This window comes from Trichosurus vulpecula, chromosome 5, assembly GCF_011100635.1.
Source record: "Trichosurus vulpecula isolate mTriVul1 chromosome 5, mTriVul1.pri, whole genome shotgun sequence".
Lineage (NCBI taxonomy): Eukaryota > Metazoa > Chordata > Mammalia > Diprotodontia > Phalangeridae > Trichosurus > Trichosurus vulpecula.
Window position 1 is genome coordinate 40,331,370 of NC_050577.1, and position 20,152 is coordinate 40,351,521.

Sequence of the window (20,152 nt, forward strand, 5' to 3'; positions counted from 1 at the left end):
CAGGACTGCTCATTTATTTGGTAAATGTGTTCCTGATCTAACATCTAATAGAAATCACTCATGTTAAGACCGAGTTGTTTTTAATCTAAGAAATTAGCCAAACATATACAGCATCCGATCCCTGCCCTCAGTTAATCTTCTTAGAAAAGCGCTGCAGTTGATATATTGGGAAGATAAACGGTTTTGGTGTCACAAGGCCTGGATTTGCACGTCAGCGCTGGTATCTAATAGCTTTGGGACTATGGGCGGGCCATTTGACCTCTTTGAACAATTATCTCCTCATATATAAAACTGAGACAACCGGGCCATACATTTAGAGAGGAATCGGACCTGGCTGTTGTTGCTGTTGCCTAGTTATTTCGGTTGTGTCTGACTCTTCGTGACCTCATTTGGGGTTTTCTTGGCAAAGGTACCAAAGTGGTCTGCCATTTCCTTCTCCAGCTCATTTTAAGGATGAGGGAACTGAGGCAAACGGGGTGAAGTGACTTGCCCAAGGTCACACAACTGAAGCCAGATCTGAACTCAGGTCTCCCTGACTCCAGGCCCAGTACTCTATCCACTGTTCCATCCATTATCAAGTCTAACTCTCTCACTTTACTGTTGAGGACACACCTAGTAAATGTATGAGGCAGGATTTGAACTCAGGCCTTTCTGACTCTAAGCCCAGCGCTCTGTCTAATACATCACCTGCCTTACTGGGTTGTTGGAAGACATTTCATGAATTTAATGGTGGCAGCAGTGAACAATGAACACACTACCTGAAGATGCTGCACAGTAAGTTTGGGCAATGGAGGCAGACAGACGCAGACTATCTCAAAAACTGGATGATTTTGTAATTTAAGGATCATTTAGAACCCTCTTCTCCAGTTGGATTTCTTTCCTTTTTTGGTTAATTAGAGAAAGCAGAGGAAGCGGTCGTTTGGTTGGTCAGAACAGGCACACCTCAGAGAGATCGTGGGTTTGGTTCCAGACCATTGCAATAAAGTGAATATTGGAATAAAGTGAATCACACTCATTTTTTGTTTTCCCAGTGCCTATAAAATTTATGTTTACACTACACTGTAGTCTGTTAAGTGTACAATATTATTATGTCTAAAAAAACCCCAATGTACGTACCTTAATTTAAAAACACTTGACTATTAAACAATGCTAGCCATCATCTGAGCCTTCAGCGAGTTGTAATTTTTTGCTGGTGGAGAGTCTTGCCTCGATGTTGATGGCTGCTCACTGGTCAGGGTGGGGGCTGCCGAAGGTTGGGGTGATGCTATGGCATTTTATGAAAATAAGACAAGGAAGTTTGTCTCATCAGTTTCCTTTCATGTGAACACTTGGAGGCCATTGTAGGGTTATTAATCGTCTAATTTCAATTTTGTTGTGTCTCATCTTCCTTGGTGACCTTTGTCTGCCCAATGTTATGGTAACCTTTGTCTAGATCTTTTTTACATTTTATGGCTCCTGGTACAATTTTGGACTCTCAATCTATCTTCCCTCCCTTCCATTCCATGACCAACTTGCCTCCTCTTCCAATCTATGCATTTCCTGGGTGATATTCCTCATGCCACATTCTGCACACAGATCACTGGTTTGTTTTATTTTTTGGAAGGAGAAGGCAGGGCAATTGGGGTTAAGTGACTTGCCCAAGGTCACACAGTTAATAAGTGTGTCAAGTGTCTGAGGCCAGATTTGAACTCAGGTCCTCCTGACTCCACAGCCGGTGCTCTACTCACTGTGCCACCTAGCTGCCCCCACACGGGTCACTGTTGGAAAAATATTTGCATTGCTTCAAATTACTCGTGCCCACCATCCACTGCCCATAGGGTCACCTCGATTCTTCAGAGACTGTTCTTTTATGATTCATAGCCACGTAGCACCACTGGGAGAATATTTGTATTAGAAAGAAGGGTTTTGTGTCACAGATCATTTTGGACTTGTTGAAAGTATGCAGTTTCCCAAATGCAACCTGGCCTGATCTTTTCTTCCTCTTCAAATCTGGGCCCAGGTTATTGTCCTTATTATTATAATATCACATTGATAGTTTATATTACATGTTATTATATTAACATACTAATATAATATTAATTATCTTGGGCTGTTGATAGCAAGCGAGTCATAAGACAGATAAAACAGATATGTTCACTAGTGTCATGGAGAATGTTCTAAGGTGTCCAGGTCGAAGAGAGTGAAATACATCAGGTGGGCTTATCTCTGGATGGCAATGATTCATTATATCAAGTCTCAGAAAATTACAGGGATTCCTCAGTGAGATCTGTAGTCACCCAAAAGACATCAGTCTAACAATCCATAGAAGTAAAACCTAGAGGCTCAAGAATGCTTATTGTACAGACTGTAGCATGCATTTTGGAAGCCAGGCCCATTTGTAAGCACATATATATATATCTCCAGTAGTTGTCTGGGTACAGAACTGAAAGCTTGTCATATTGACACAATTTCTGGGCTGTAATCATTTTGGTTGCATGTGGCAAAATATTGCTTTGCAGTTTCATTTTTCTCTCCCTTTGTGTGGATAGTGTCTTTCTTTTAATACATTGCTGGGCATAGACTAACAAGCCTGCACTTTTGTTTTTCTATAATTCCAAACTAAATGGTGCCTGAAGAACTTAAAAGCCATTGTGCCCATGGTTTAATGTAGCCAATAATAAGAATACTTACCATTTCTGCATTCAAAAGCTTTGCAAAACCCTGAGCTAGTCCACATAACAGTATTCCTGGAAGTTTAATTAGTATTGTATTGTAAATGCTTCTTTTCCAGATGGGGAAGCTGAAAGTCCAAGGGCTTATAAATTACTTTTCTGGCATCAACTTTAGAGCAGGGACTGTCTAGTTTATCTTTGTGTTTCCCCTGGCACTTAGCCAGTCACATTGGGCATTTTTTTGAACCAGACCTGTGATTTCATGAGGGACTGCCAGTGAGGAAGCCCTGTGTACCAATGTCACAAAGTACCTTCTCTAAGGTTTCTAGTCTTTCATAGAAAGGTTAAGTGACTTGCCTTCAGGATCACACAGCCATATTGTGTCACAGGTGAGATCTGAATTCAGGTTCTCCTGACTCTGAGCCAGCTCTCTAACCATCAGGCTACAGATTTCAGGCTCTCTGTAGGCGCTCAGTGCACATTTATAAAGTGAATGAGTATTCTTTATCAGACAGTGGTTTCTGCACTGCCATCATGAGTCAATCAATAGTGCATTAATTATTAATTAACAGATGTCAAAAGAGTAATGAGCTCAAAGGTATGCACTGAAGAATGAAGGCAGACAGGAGATAGGAAGTCATGGGTCTGAGTGAGGCTTAGCTTCTAAATCACAAATCCTGGATGATACTTCCCTTGTAGCCCAGCTGTTCTCTTAACATAGGTATAATGCTTTGCTAACCCTTAAAGTGCAATGTTAATGGAGCTGTTCTCCTTTTTGTTATTTGTGTTTGTGGTGGTGCTCTGTGGGAGCAGGAACAGGAGAAGAATAAAGAGAGTCAGTTCTGGAAATGATCACAGTGTGAGTAGGGGGAGCTGGAGAAGTGCAGCCCGTTAGAGGTAACCCATGGCTGGGAGGAGGCAGGGTGGGCATGAGAAAAAGTCAAGGAGGTAAGAGATTCAAGGGGAGGCAAGAGAATCATTGAAGTTGATGGTCATTGGGCAAAGACTGGATAGAGCACGAAATGAAACTGATGGACTGGAAGGACGAGAAGGAATTGAAGGAGCTAGAGGGCGGCAGAAGAGGAGGGAAGAGATCATGGCCACAGGGTACCATTGAAATGGCTGGCTATCTGCACAAGACAGGGAAGGGAAGTAAGGGAGCCCTAAACGAGGGTGATAGGATAGAAGAAAAAATAGAGGGACTGAAGGTCATGATGAGGGTGAAGAGCCCGTATAAGAGGAGGTGAGGCGTCAGAGGTTGAGGGTAAAGAGAATATTGTCATCACAAAGTATAACTGAAAGCTTTTGGGACAAGACTAGGTAGTGGGTTAGGCGAGACCTGAGCAGGGGGCATAAGCTAAGAGAATATTGAAGAATAAAACAATTAAAAGTCATGAAGAGCGTGAAGTGGTATCTAAGGGAAAAAAGAGATAAATACGTGTGTGTGTGTGTGTGTGTGTGCGCGCGCGTGTGTGCATGTGCATGCACGCATGTGTATGTGTAGGGAGAGTTGATGCATGATTTTTTGTTCACATGTGGTTGTGTATCTAATGCAGTCTCTGAGGCTGAGATGCAACAAAGTATGGATCAGTTCTCTGCTGCTTGTGCAAATTTTAATTCAACAATCAACACCAAGAAAACACAGATGTTCCACCAGCCAGTGCCACACCAGCCACACATGGAACCATTGGTTATAGCCAATGGATAGATTTTGAATACTGTGGATAAGTTCACTTACCTTGGCAGTATACTTTCCCGGGATATACACATAGACGACGAGGTTGATGCATATATTACCAGAGCTAGTTCAGTGTTTGGGAGGCTCTGAAGGAAAGTGTGAGAGAGAAGAGGTATTAGGTTGCCTAGCAAACTGAAGGTCTACAGAGCCATTGTGCTGCCCTCATTTTGTATGCCCATGAAACCTGGACAGTATACCAAAGCCATGCCGGGAAACAGAATCGCTTCCATATCTTAGGAAGATTCTGAGGATCACCTGGCAAGATAAGGTACCAGACACTGAGGTCCTTTCTCAAGCTGAATTGCCAAGCATTCAAACTCTACTGGAGAGAGTGCAACTCTGATGGGCTAGCCACGTTGTTTAAATGCCAAATGTATGTTTGCCTAAAAGACTATTTTATGGAGAACTCACACAAAGCAAGAGCTCACGTGGAGGTCAGAAGAAGAGATACAAGGACACTCTCAAGGTCTCTCTGAAGAACTCTGGAATCGATCGTGTGACATGGGAGATACTGGCAAAGGACCACCTAGCATGGCATGTCTGCATCAAAGATGGCACTGTGTTCTATGAGTGAAGCAGAATTGCAGTAGCTCATAAGAAATGTGAGATGTGCAATTTTAGAGCCATCTCCATTCCAAAGTTTCACATGGATTATTTCTGAGCTCATATTGGTCTGATCAGCCATAGTCAGACACACTGCCCCTAGATCCCAACCTAGTGATGTCATTTTTGTCCTCTTTGAGAACAAAGGACAACAACCAGCAATCAATCAATATATATATATATACACACACACACACATATATTTATGCATGTGTATATATATGTGTATACATATATCTCATATATATATATATATATATATATGTATGTATATGATATATGCATACCAGCATGAAATGTCTGTCCTTATCAAACTGATACTTCTTGAGGGGGAAATCTGCTTAGGAGAGAATGAAAACAAATAATGGTGATTGTGACAATGTGACCTTTAATGACTGTATACCTGGCATTCATAATACAGCTGTCTCTAAAGTGCTTAAAGCACTTTTCATATTATTGTTTTTTAATCTAATCTTCAAAACATCCCCTTGAGGTTGGTGTCAAGTATTATGATCATCCCCAGTCCCATATTACAGCTGGGGAGATTTACTGATTGAGTCTCTTATTTTTACAAAATATAAACCCTCTCTTTTGGTCCTAGCTTCCTCCTACCTTCCCAGTCTTCTTACACTTTGCTCTTCTCCACATACACTGTGGTGCAGTGACTCTGGCCTCTATGACGTCCCTCGCATACTCCATCTCCCTGCTTTGAGCATTTTCCCAGGCTGTCTGTTGGCTGGGATTGAGTCCAGAAGAGTAGGTCTCCTTGTGGCTTCTTATATTCTAAATTATAACTAAGGTAAATCACATCTTTGTCAGTCATTCTGATACTGGCAGAGCCAGAGTGCCAATGGATACTCATATGGCTGAAGTCACCCAGCACTACAATGTCATGCTTCTCTGTGGCCTGTTTCTCCAAATCTTCCCCATTCCTTCTCCTTTTCACCAGCTGGTCTGTAACATTCCCCCATGATGACACCATTTTTGGTTTTTACCTGAATTGATTTTCATCCAAAATGTGTTTCATTATATTTCTTCCCTTTGGTTCCAAGGTTTTTCCACATGAATATCTCTTTTGAAATGTCTCTCTTGTTATTATTGATAACTTTTGTTTACATTTGTTTAGTAATCTTTTATTTACATAATTTTCATATCTAATCCATTCTTTTTACTCTCCTGCCCAGAGGGCTGCATCTTTTAAAATATACAATCTATAATCTGTCTTCTCCCTACATCCCATACCCTTTTTGCCTATCCTATTTCTTTTTAATAAAGTGTACTTTCTCAGTGCCAAAATACAGTCATCCCTAGTCTTAGGGATACTTAAGAGACCAAATTTGCCACCTTCCATTAAGAATTATTATTATTCACCATATTTATGACCCTTATTTTGTGCTGTTATACAAAGACATCCGACACCATGGTTTTATGGATGGCTTTCTTCTTGAATGTTTTTCCCAGTTAGTTAAGTGGCAGACCTTTGAGAGAACATGAACAGTTGACATGTGAAATGGGTATGCATGGACTCTTTGCAGTGGTCATCATTGGAGGGAATTCCTAAACTGATGAGATCCCAGTTATGTATGAGCATTTAAGCTTGTGCCAGGCATGATCTTGGCACTGGGGATACAATGATAGGAATGAGGTAGCACTTGACTTACACACTTTCTAAAGCACTACTGCCATGGTTCATGTTGGCATAAGGGTGACTCTGGGTGACTGCCAGTGTAGTCAGTAAGGTCTTGAAAGCTGGAAAGACTTTGGGTTTGCACCTGTGGATGGATTGAGTGTCTGCCATCTGAGGACCAGCCCATCTAATGTTGGCCCAGAACATCAGCCACATCAACTCATGAAACACCGTTGACTGAAGTGTGGAAGGGCCTCATGTGCACTGATGGATGGAGTGCCCCCATGGGTGAACTCCACCTTTGGAGGTATTCATATAAGTATTAAAATAAGAAGTCAAACAAAAGTCCTTAATGCAGGATACAAGAAGGAAAATGACTAAAGTTGTTTGAACTTTAATAGGTAATAGGTAAATGGAATGGTTCAAAAACCTCTGAATAGTTTGAACTGTACAAAAGTGGAATGAGTTGATTCAATTATATTTATCATGCTAAGCTCTGGGGATATAAAGACAAGCAAAAAACCCAACCAGTCCTGGCTTCAAGGAGCTTACAGTCTAATGGGGAGGGGGCAACACTGCAAACTATTATGTACAAAGAACATATATATATATATATATACACACACACACACACACACACACACACACACACACACACACACACATATATATATAAAATACACATATAGGGCATGTATGCGATAATAATCTTAGAGGAAAGGCATTAACATTAATGAGGTTTGGGAAAAGTTTCCCATAGAAGGTAGGACTTTAGCTGAGAGCTGAACCAAGGAAGTCAGGAATCAGAGGTGAAGGAGAAAGTTCAAGGTATGGGAGACAGCTAGTAAAAGTTCCTGGAGTCAGGACATGGCATGTCTAGTGTGAGGATCAACATGAAGGCCAGTGTTACTGGGTCACAGAGGATGTGAGCAGGTGTAAGGTATAAGGAGACTGAAAAGGAAGGAAGGGGCCGGATCATGAAGGACTTTAAAGCCAAACAGAGCATTTTGTATTTGATACTGGAGGTAGCTGGGAGCCACTGGAGTTGTTTGAACAGGGGAAGGGAAGTGGCACAGTCAGACATGGGCTTTAGGAAGATCAGCTTGCTAGATGATGGAGGTTGGACTGGAGCAGGGAGAGACTTGAGTCAGGCAGCTATTGTGGTACTCCAGGTGTGAAGTAACCAGCGTGGTGGATGTGGTGTAAGAGGTAAGAATGGGACATATATGGAATGTCTCAGGACTAGAGAGTTTCCCCTCCCTGGAGGTCTCCATTCTTGTAGGGGTTGGACCTCAGGGACTCCGAACTTCTTTCCTCCATCAGAAGAGAAAACGAGAGTCAAATATGAGAAGAAAGCAAAGGACAAGAATCAGAGAAGACCACGAGTAACAAATGAAAATACAAGAAAAGGACAGAGCAGAGGAGAAGGGAGGCTGGCGGAGAGGTGAAAATGTCAGTGGATTATAAGGAATAGAAATGAAGAATCGAGTAGGAACTCATGCAAGAAATGCAGTGAATGAAACAGGGAAGCTAAAACAGAGTTTATTGGAGCTGAATTTAATTCACACCACCAGGCTGCTGCCTCCATTCTTAACTGTATTTTCTTCCTGAAGAAGGCCCTAGTAAATCCCACTAAAACCGTCCTTATCCCCTGTGCTTTTGCCAGTGGCACCTACAATCCTTACAAGCCTCGGTCTCTAGTAGTTGTTATAATAAAAGACCAAGTGGAGAACTCCTTTTCGTAATACTCCCTAGGCATTGTTAACTCTTTGCTTTGGGGAATATCAGTAGTTCGGGGATCCCAGATGTTGTCAGCGTCCGCTGTAGCAGATTGTGACCCCTTACTCTTGCCCACTCCCTTAATTCCCCTATGTTGGTAGCCAGGGTTGCTGTGGCTGAAGAAATTAATGAATCTCCTTGAGCTTATGGAGGCAGGTCTTCGAATGGCAGGACTACGGCCTCTCTCCAAGGCTATATACTCCAAGGATTTCCAGTTTGGTAGAGCCAGCCAAGGCTTGTTTTCTGCATAGCCTTCGTGCCACTGTAGGGTCTTAAGATTATAGCTTTCGAGCTAGAAGGGGCCTTAGATGCCATAAAGTCCAACCCTTTCATTTTACACATGAGGAAACTGAGGCACAGAGCAGTCAAGTGATGTGCCTGTATTACATAGCTAGTGCCTAATGGTAGGATTTGAACCCAGTCCTGCCTGACTCCAAGTCTTGTGCTCTATCCGCTACGCCACATTGCCAGTCATCAGAAGAGGACTTTAAGAGAGATTGCTTTTTATGGCAAAATTCATTTCAATTCCTGCTTCTCACTGAGACTCATACTTACCAGTGTGAGCTTCTGGGGACTCACCCTTCTGTAGCTGACTGACATAACCCACGCCTGGCAAACAATTCCCTTCATGCCACAGAAACAGCACCCTGAGTCCATATTGACTGTAAAAAGGAGAGGACTGATCTGCAAAGTGGAGTTTCAAAAGGGCGATGTGAGTCAGTCTACTTTTCCCTAAACTGAATTCTTCCTCCCCTATTTCCTCATCACCTTGGTGTAAAGGAAGCTTATTTATATCTTGGTAAAGCGTCAGTATGTGAGGGGCGCGTAGATGCACACACACACACACACACACACACACACACACACACACACACACACACACACCTTCTCTTACCTCTGGCCTTTAATCTTGCTCTCACCTTCCCTGTACAGTTGTGGCCTGGGCTGTTGCTGCGTTCTGATAAGGAGGCTGACAAAGGGTGGGCCATTCTTCTTTCACAAGAGCTGCTGTTCCTTTTTTACTTTTCCAAGGATCTTGAAATCTGCACCGAAACTCTCATTTCCAATCTCCTATTCTTTTCTAAAGTGTATGGTCCTAGCTCTCTTGTGCTTTGAAATCTGTTTGGCTTCCAAGAAGAGGTTGGGGGCGGAGGGGAGGAAAGGGAGACAGGGGTCCTATTTTTCCTCTGCCAGAGACAGCTGGCCATTACTCAGGGTTTATGCAAATAAAGGTCAAAGCCATTTCCTTGAGAGGGTGGTAAGTATTTCAGTCTGGCCACGGCTTTCAGAAAGGCTCCCAAAATTGCCAGGAGTGGGCTGAAGGTAATTCTAACCCCAAGCATCATTGCTAACCAAATTGGAGCATCATAACGATTTCTTTTTTGATGTCTTCATCTGCCCTGGTCCTATTCCCTGTCTCTTTCCCATTTCTTTACAACACTCTGAACTAGTGAAAAGAGCTTTAGATTTGGTGTTGGCAGCCTCGGTTTCCCTCACCTGCTAAATGGGGGTAATAGAAATAATAACTGGCATTTACATACGAGATTTGCGGATTGTCAATTTAGGAGGGACCTTAGAGGTTCTCTGAGGCCTAAAAAGTTAAATGGCTTCCCCAAAGTTAGCCAGGGATGTCTTCTAAGTCCAAATCCTATCTTCTGTTAACTGTATCACGTTGCAGATGACACAGATCTTAAAGAATGAATTAGCAAGTATAGATTGCTGTTGCTCAGTCACATCTGACTTTTTGTGACCCCACATAGGATTTTCTTGGCAAAGATACCAAAGTAGTTTCTCGTTTCCTTCTCCAGCCCATTTTGTAGATGAGGAAACTGAGGCAAACAGGGTTAAGTGACTTGTCCAGGGTCACACATATAGTGTATGTGTCTGAGGCCAGATTTGAACTCAAGTCTTCCTGACTCCAGGCCCAGAGCTCTAACCACTGAGCCACCAAGTTGCCAAGTATAGATGAAGTGTTTCCTATGTTATATGTTAGGGACTTGGGATACAAATACAAATCATAAAGAACCAGCAGATTGTCCTGCCCTTTTTAGTGGGAAGGTTAGGACTGATTTGATTTGATGACTGTTCTGAGGCCTCTTTAGGTCATTGGCATGGGTAAGATCATGCAATTTAGGATCGGAAGGGATTATTAGCCTCACTCTACAGATGAGAAAACTGATTTATAGAAAGGTGAAGTCCCCTAGAGGTAACCTACATAGAAGGTGGCAGGGCTGGAATCCACTTTCAAGACTTCTGATAATAAATGATACAGGCAGGATTTCATCCATTCAAGAGAAGCCTCATCAACCTTAGCAAAACAGCATCGTATCCAACCTGTTGACTTACGTGAAAGAAAGGGAAAATGCGGTTACATGGGCCATCGCAGTAAGAAGCATCTGCGCCTTATTCCGCCTTCTTAGGGTACTTAAGGGAGGATTATTTTGTAAGTCAGATACGGGTCCTTTTCAGACACCACCCTCCTTTCCGTGACAAGACTCCAGCCCTCTGTAGCCCATGTGAATCTCTTGCTGACATCTGCCACTCAGTGCCACTGAACTCGCCGAGCTATCAATGTTCCTTTCCTTTGCAAAAACATCAATTTCCCCAAACCCCTATAAAGGAGGCAAAGCAGACGCTAATTTTATAGGGAAGAGAGATACAGTCACTCAAATAAACACAATCAGAAAGATAACAGTGCTCCTCTCCAAAAACATTTCTCTTTCTATTTACTTTTCCTGTCCACTTTTTTTTCCGATTGTAAACATTTCCCCCTTTGAGTCATGTGGTTTTGTCTGAGGAATCCTTGAAAGAACCAATCGGTCCTGGAGTTCCTTGTGCATATTAAAACTGTAAATCTTCCTGTCCTCAGGAAGAAATCTTCTCCACGCATTTAATCATCAAGTTCATCTTTAATTAATGGAGCATTGCCTTCCCACAAAGGTGAATTCTCTTGTGTTTTCTGATTGCCCTTGAATATTGCCTTGAGGTTGAAGCTGGATCTGTGCATTGATTTCTAGGTACCCGGAGTGTCACCAGATCGGCTCTAGCCTTGTCCCAGGGACCAAGCTTTTTTAACTACACTGTGTCTGAAACCGAGATGAAGCTCATGAGAGAGTAAGTAGTGTATCGCCACGTTGGGGAGTTTGGGAGGTAGCCCAAGTCACAACAAATATCAGACAGTCTTGGGATGTTATTCCAACAAATCCATTTCTAAAAGAGGGGATTTGCCTAAGCACAAATGCCTAATTGGGAGTAGAATTGGTTTAGTAAAAAATATCCTGTCAAGAAGTCCTAAACCTGCCATATCTGAATCCCTTTTTGGAGTCACTGGAGGACAGAGATACCCAACCCCTACTCCTAATCATCCCTGTCTGACTCCATGGGTTTGTCTCTGAGCCTTTTCTGCTTCCTGTTGTGTTATTGAATAAGTGGATACATGTGAGCTAGTCTTGGCACAAGAGTCTAATTTGGATGTTAATGAGTTTGTTGTTTTTGCGCTATATTGTTGTCTTGAGCAGTAGTCTCCCAAAACGGGCCTGACCCCAAGCGGTATATGATCAACCAGTCGAAGAGTGGGAACAGAGTTACACATCATTCTCCCTGAAATAGATGGCTATGGCGCTTGTCTCAAATGCAACCACACCTATCCATATCTCCCACTATTCTTCTGCTTTGTCCCCTTCCTCAGCAATCAGGCTCCCACTACCCATCCTAACAGCCAGGTGTAGGCCCAGGAGGCTGTTAGAACGCAACCATTACTCAGGCCCCTACAGGCAGCAGCTTTGTGGGTGCCATTGAGAAAATTTCTCCCTCCTCGCCATCTGCATACCTATCTCCCTTCCCCCAGATCATCTCGTGGCTGCTGAAGGTCATTGTTGGTGTGGGGGCTCTGAATTCTGGGTCAGTGACCAAGGAGGAAGAGCCCCTCCCCTCTCCTTTTCTGGAGTGGGCAGGGATAGAAGGATTATGGATTATGTTGTTTTCCCCCCAGAACTTCCGCTTTTCCCAAGCATCCTTATTTCTGTTGAGGACTGCGTCCTGCTTTCAATCATTCAGATTCACCACATCGATGTCATCTTCAGTTCCTCCTTCTCCCTTACCCGACGTGTCCTATCAGTTACCAAGTAATGTTGTTTCTACTTCTGTAGTATCTCTCACTTGTGATTTGCTCCTCTCTTTATTCAGGAAGCCACCTCCCTAGTTCAGGTCCTCATCCCCTGTTCCCTGGACCACTACAACAGCCTTCTAATTAACCTCCCTGCCTCTAGGCTCTCCCCACTCCATGCCATCCTCCATCCCTGTGCACAAACCTAATCATGTCATTCCTCTGCTCAATAAACTTCTGTTGACTCTGGGATCAAATATTATTTCAACTAGATGTCATCCTTTTTTAATTCTGTTTTTGTATTTTATAATGTGCATAATAGTACAAATAAGAAACTAAATACATGTTGAGAAGTGTGCTCAAAATTTCTTTTTTTGATAAGGTTGTTTGGTCAAAATAGTTTGGAGGCCACTGATCTAGAGAAAAGTTTGAAAACACAAGACAAAAGTTATTTTCTAATCCAGTGCTGATTAATGTAATTAGATGCTTTGTGCAATCAGATCCTTTATGACCTAATACTGGTGCAGGGGAAAGAACTTGACATTTAGAATCCAAAGAGCCTGGCTTTGAATCCTAGCGCTTCTACTCAACATCTGTGTGACTGTGGAAAAACCCCAAGCTCTCTGGGCCTCAGTTTCCTCAACTGTAAAATGAAGAGGTTGGACTGGGGAAGTCTGCTACCTCTTCTATCTTTCAGTTGAAGAGTTTATGAGAGAGACCAGCAATCCCAACGCCAAATATTTCAAAGCGTAGAAATTTAGAATGACTCCAGTAATCTTTTCCAGCACCAACGTTGTTTGTTAGCTGGAGATCTTTGTTTAAACAAAATAAAGATTCACCAGTCTTCTGATTTATAAATCTCAGGAAGGGAGAAATAGGAGATGGTTCACTTTTTTGGTTGGTTTCTTGAATCACCATCAGATATTTTGTTTTACTAAGTTTTCATTACTTTGGCCAAGTGCACAGCAACCTATTTTCTGCTGGATTGTAATAATTAAGTACAGCTAAAATCCACCCGCCAATACAAATTGTCCCAATACTTTGTCTGTCAGTTAGCATTTATTGGTTGAGGGTCTGTTGTTTCTTCCCTAGTCATTCAGCAACTTTGCCAGTTGGTTTTTAATATGAATTAGCAAGGTTTGGGGTGTCCTTATACTAGGGAAGTTACGAAACATAAAAGCAGAAGACTTGCCATCCTGTGATACTTTCCTTCCTATTGCAGAATCTGCCTATCCTTGCCAAGATGACTCACACATAACAATGGAAATCTCCCTCTAGTTATCACAGTGGATGGAATTTAATAGTGATAGATGCAAAGTTTTACACTTGAGGTAAAAAAAACAGCCTCACAAGTACAAAATGAAGAAGGTGGTTTGCAATTTGTCTGAAAAGATCTGGCTGTGTTCATGGACTACAGACTCAGTTTGGCAAAGAAGACTGGTTAGGTACATGATGGGCACAAGCAGGCCACAACATATTAACAAGAAAGGATTATTCAAGAGAAACAGCATAAAGATTATCATTAGAAACAAATATGACTGAAAATGTAGTGGCCCAGTCGTGAGAGAGGACTTTTCAGCAACTGATTGACTGATAAACAGATTTTATGGGACAACACGGATAACATTATGAAAGATGACAAGCCACAGATGGGTTGTGATCTGTCCCATTGGAGGAAGTCACCACATCAATGAGGCTACACATCCATTAAAAGTATCAGAAAAGAAACTGTGTGTTCCTCTCCAATAGAAGAACTGAAGGAAACTTAGTAATATTGTGACATTGAATGTTAAGGACTAAATTCTCCAATAAAAGTGAAAAAAAATTTTACAAAATAGATTAAAAACCCCAGAATATGCTGCTTATGGGATTCATCCAGATTAAGAACACACACACACACACACACACACACAAAATCATTCTTCAGCTCTGTCCTTGATGGCTTTGGGAATTTTTTGGTCTTTTTTTCCATCTTCTAATTTGGTAAATCTGAATTGGAAACCATAATAAGGAAAGGTCATTGACAGCAATGTAGAGTAGCCAAGTGAAGAAGGGTTCCCCTAGCTCTCGGATTTCATAATTCAGTAACATGTGGATTCCAAGTGCATGTTTCTTAGCATTTTCTTCAAAGCTATACTTTAGCCGGCATAAATTTAAATTTAGCAAAGGACAACACCTTTGAGTGTGACAATGAAGAGCAGAGATAATGCAGAGTGGTTGGTTTTTTTTTTTTTACAGAATTTTGGTAAAAGAAACCAAACTTGGGTTCTCAATGGTCAAGCTCATGGTCAACAAAAGCTGAAGACCCGTACCTTCTCCCTTGGGTAGACCTCTTGGGACTTCTGCCTTATGATAGCTAGGTGGTGCAGCATGAAGAGCCTGGGCCTGGAGTCAGGAACATCTAAGTTCAAATTCACCCTCATGTAGTTATTAGCTATGTGACCCCTGGCATCCTGAGCCTGGAGCCTCTCTCAGCCTCGGCTTCCTCATCTCTAAAACGGGGATAATACCTATCTCACAGGGAGGTTGTGGGGCTGAACTGAAATACCATGTAATATACTTTGCAACTATATAAATGCCTGTTATTACTCTTGCATGTCCATAGTTGGGGGACACAGCCAGAGACTGTTATTCCCTTTACAGTTGTTATCACTATTTTTCAAACCATTGTTTCTGGCTTTTAATTATATCACCCCAGATGAATCCAGTTACACCTCTTAATATGAAAAGCGCCTGGAGGACTTCTCTCTGAGTTGGGGAAGAGGCTGGAAATTGCTCTTCTCACCTGTGGTCCTGATTGTGTTCATTCAGACTGTGATTAGCTGCTCTACAAGAAATGAATCAGAATGCTTGATTAATCCCATTTTCTCAAGGAGGTCACCCTAAGACTGTTCTCCCTCCCTCCCCCTTTCCCTTATAGCTCTCCTGCTTTCAGACACAAGAGCGCCGATGATGAGGAGGACAGAATTAAGGCACTTTAGGATTCATCATCTCTAGTGGAAGCAGGATAAAAACTGAACTCTTGGTATTTAAAAGCAACAACAGCAGTTATTGGCGGTCTGGCTTAGAGTCTCTAGTCTGAGTAGAATATATTTATAGATCTCCAAAGTGGCCCCCCTTGAACCCTCTACGTCATACCCTCCTCTTTCATTTCCTAAATTCCTGATTCCCAATGGGAAGAGAAATGCTGCACTTTTTCTCCCCTGGTTCAGATATGTGATTGTCAGCAAACCACCTCCTCACCCTATTCCTGATAAATGATATTAAACCTTAAGGGAAATAACAAAGCTTTCTCATAAAAAGGAGGACCCCTCTTCTCCAGCCTCCTTTCTACAACATTAAGTCCTTCACCTCGGTGCCTCTGTTGACACTGTATATAGGGGAACCCAGAGGAATGATGAGACCATAGAAAGTAACTGAATCTTGTGCAGAAGAATCCCACTACCGTTGAAGCATGTGGAAATATCATTTAGCTGGGCAATTTAAGGAGAAAGGAGAGTGGATACCATTGCTGGTTGGATGCAAGTCTGGCCATAGCCTTGTCGCCTTTGGGCAGAATTGGTTTGGCAGAATAAAACAGAGGAACACAGCTGTAGCTGTGTGCATAACCCAGAGTATCTTTTCTCTTATAAACATTTTATCTACTAATCTGCTGAAAAGACATCTAGAGAAAAATTGTGGAATGTCTAGGACTCTTGGGCAACTTGACTGCTCATGGTACCTACTCTGGAGTATAGGGGATTAATTGATTAGCGGGGCCAGTCTATGATGACTTCAGTAATTCAAATACAGCCTAAAGGTGATTTATCTGATTTATTTGGAGCTAAGCACAAAATAGCTGATTTAGCAAGAGACTAAATGTGAATGATGATCCAGGAGGTGCATTCTTGGGTGGTTTCTGGTAAATCCTGGGCTGAATAGTTTAATGGGACATAAGATGACAAGTCTTGTGCACAGTTTCTCCATGTCTGAAGAGGACATTAAATGAAAGAACGTGAGAATAGAAAGACAATTCAAGTGAGGCATTCAGATGACCATCTGTTGCTTAACTTGACCAATGTTGCACTAGCTAAGTGGAAAATTATTAGCTAGTGGTCAAGGGTATAACCAGCAAGATTTGGCATTGAGAGTAAACTTAAAATACACTTGGTACAGGATCTAAATCTTAAAACAGATTAATAGGTAGAGGGCAGAGACCTGGAGACCTTGGCTCTTCCAGGCAGAGACCCTGGGACATTGTAAGAGATTACTGCTGAGGAGATGTCAGGCTGGGGTTGGAGAAGCAGAGGAGGGCTGGGCCAGGTTATGGAGGAGCTCATGTATGCATGCCATGGGAAGTGAGGGAGAGAAAGGAACCTTCTGGGGGCAGGCTATTTTAACTAAAAAAATTACACACACACAGTTCTTAGTTATTATTTCTAGCTGCTCAAGGAATGTGCTTGTTTCTGAGTTTTAGCGTTCCAGCACCAAGTCCTACTCACCCTCTCTCAGTTGTTCTGGTGCAGGAAAACTTACTCCACAGCTGTTCTTGTATCTGCCCTGCCTGGCAGCCAAACAACCAGTAGCTCCATATCAAACTGCTGCTCAGTGGTGACTTGAGCCCCCCACACTCTCTCTGTGGTGCTTGCCAGACTCACTGGACACTGATTGGGATCAAATGTGTTTTAAACTATTTAGAAGAGAAAAGCCCACTTAAGAGACTTGAACAGAGTTAGAATTTGAGAGTCTAGTTAATAAATTTGTATTCTATGCAAAATATCTTTTTTTAACCCCTCTGAGCATCTGAGGTCACTTGAAAAGATGAAATTGAGTTAGTGATGAGGTTGCCAAGGGAATTCTCTCTTCATTGGGGGAAAATATAATGACAGGGAAACATGATGCACAGAGAAAGCTCATTTCTCTGCAGTCTTTCCCTTTTTTCTCTGCCGACTGTGAGGAAGATAAGATGTAGAGACTGTGAACAAAGATTTTAGAAAGCGAAATATAGCTTCCGCTTGTAAGAAACTTTCTCCTGATAATAAGTAAACAAATAGCTAGTTGTTTTTTATGTCAAAATAGCTAGGGTGGAACAGAGCTAAAAATAAGACTATCTCAAAATTAAATAAACTCCCCTCACCTTCTATGAGGTAATGCAAATATTCTCATTTTACAAAAGAGCAAACAAATCTCAGAGACACTGGATCTTATTCAAGGTCACAGCTAATTTCCTCTATTTAATGAGAGATACACCCTAGAGTAAGATTAAAAGAAATACACTTAAGTACAAATTGAGTACCTTCTTCTATTAAATTTCCATTAAGCTATTATCTGACAGCTGAAATTTAACAGAAGAAAGTATTCAGTGTACCACTGCTTAGGATCGGAGATCTAGCGCAGAAGAGACTTTAGAGATTGACTATTCCAACCCTCTCGTTTTACCAATGAAGAAGAGAAGTTGAGTCCTACTCCAATTCTACTTCTTATGTTCATGTCCTCCCCCTCTCTCTTTATATTTCTCTTTCCCTCCTTTCTCTCTCTCTCTCTCTGCCCCCTTCTTCTTCCTCATCTCCTTATTTCTCCTCCTCCTCTTCCTCCTCCTCCTCATTGTCCTCCTCCTCCTCCTTTCTTCTTCTTCTTCTTCTTCTTCTTCTTCTTCTTCTTCTTCTTCTTCTTCTTCTTCTTCTTCTTCTTCTTCTTCTTCTCTCTCTCTCTCTCTCTCTCTCTCTCTCTCTCTCTCTCTCTCTCTCTCTCTCTCTCCCCCCCTCTCCCCCTCTCCCCCTCTCTCCCTCCCTCCCTCCCTCCTTCCCCCTCTCCTTCTCCCTCCCTCTGTGAAAGTGTGTGTGTGTGTGTGTCTCCCTCCTTCCCTTCTGATCTCCCAGTCTCCCCTTTCCTCACCCTCTCCCCTTCTCCCTCCTTCTCTCTCTCATTTTTGCTTAGGTATAGAAAGCTTTGTGACAGTGAGTGGCATATAAGAAACAATATTAGAGTTATGAGATTCTGACCCTGGGGATGTCCTTAAGTGATTTACAATATCCCTGGAGGAATAAGATTATCACACCTTTAAAAAGATAACAGCTCTGCCAGGTAGTATATGATAAATACCAGACAAGTGTAATGAACAGCAATGTGACAAAATGTCGGAGAAAAGGAGCTCACTTTCATCCAAGGAGATCAGATCCCCCTGACTCCTAGCATGAAGCCTTTTCATCTACATGAATCTTGCATGGTGATCTCTTGTAGGGGAACTAGATGAGGCAGTGGATAGAGTTCTAGATCTAGACTCAAGAAGTCCTAAATTCTAATACTGCCTTAGACACCTAATAACTGTGTCACCCTGGGCAAGTCTCTTAACTATTGTCTGCCTCAGTTTTCTCATCTGTAAAATGGGGATGAGAGTGGCACCTCCCTCTCCCCCAAAGTTGTGAGGATAAAATGAGATAATATTTGTAAAGCACTTTGCAAAGCTTAAAGTGCTATAGAAGTGTGGGCTGTTAGGCCATCTCCTGACCCAAGTGTTATCACTTAATAGCATACTGTGAGACAGGGGCACCTGGTACAGCAGCTCAAGCCATTTTTGGATGGCTGTAATTTCGAGAATAAGGGTTTCTCTTGACATTAGACCAAGCCTGCTGTTATGAGTGAGCGCGTCTTGGAATGAAATTCTTAGGCAGGTGAGTACAGTGGGGTTGTTTTGGCAGAGCCCTCGGTTTGGGGACAGAGATGCAGCCTCTCTTCCTGCCACTTATATGACCTTGGGTAAGTTGTTTAACTTCCCTAGACCCTCTCTGGAACGAGGGGCCTGTATGATGATGACGCTAAAGGTCTATTCCAGCTCTAAATCTATGATCCTCTGAAGCAACCCAGGAGTGGTTTATCACATCAAACTGGATTTATCAATTCATTGACATTTATCAAGCAAACACCTACTATGTGCGAGGCACTCTCCTGAATACTGGGGATACACAAAGAGGCAAGGACAGTCCTTGCCTTTGAGGAGATTACAGATGCTGTCCGTGTTCTCTGTAGTAATCAAGATACCTCCCATCTATGAGTCCATTAGTCTGATCAAAAATTTTCTTTGGCTAATGGATAGTCAAAAGCTATAATCTGGTAGAAATAAAATTCCAAGCAATTTTAAATTTGGATCCATTGTCCGGATCCTTTAAAAAAATACCTTGTTGTTAATTACAAACGATCCTTTTATTATTACAAAAGAAATGGATGGAGGGGTGCAGGGGCTTCCTTTAATGACCTTCTTGTCAACCTCACCACTTCAAGATGGGCAACTCGGACATGCCTCTGATGTCTCTATCCGTGTTACTCTTGGCCGTTGTAAAACAATTCTCGCGGTTACTCTTTCTTACTGGTGTTTTCAATCCTAGTTAAGTACATAAATGGAGTATCTTGTATTGTTTTCAGTAAGGCTACACACAGCTTCTACTATTTCCTTTTGGGGAGTAATCAGCATTATTTTGAAACAATTCATCATGTTTATGATACATTTGTAATAAATTACTACAGCTGTTTTCTAAGCTATTTCCAAATACCTGCAATCTGCTCAGTCCCAAGAATTACAGGCGCTGCTGGGGACCACAGGTTGAACAGGAAATCTCCGTGTTTATTGCCTTATTAGTTGAGCGTTGTATCTAATGAGTTTTCAATTTGCCACT

The 20,152-nt window shown here is 42.1% G+C and overlaps 1 protein-coding gene across 1 annotated transcript in view; it reads left to right on the forward strand.

The window, feature by feature from the left end:
* NEK11 (NIMA related kinase 11) overlaps positions 1-20,152 on the forward strand; it is a 268,164-nt gene that overhangs the window by 209,002 nt on the left and 39,010 nt on the right. Inside the window, exon 15 of the mRNA XM_036761946.1 lies at positions 11,416-11,512. Coding sequence (XP_036617841.1) covers positions 11,416-11,512 — 97 coding nt within the window. The remainder of the gene's footprint in view (positions 1-11,415; positions 11,513-20,152) is intronic.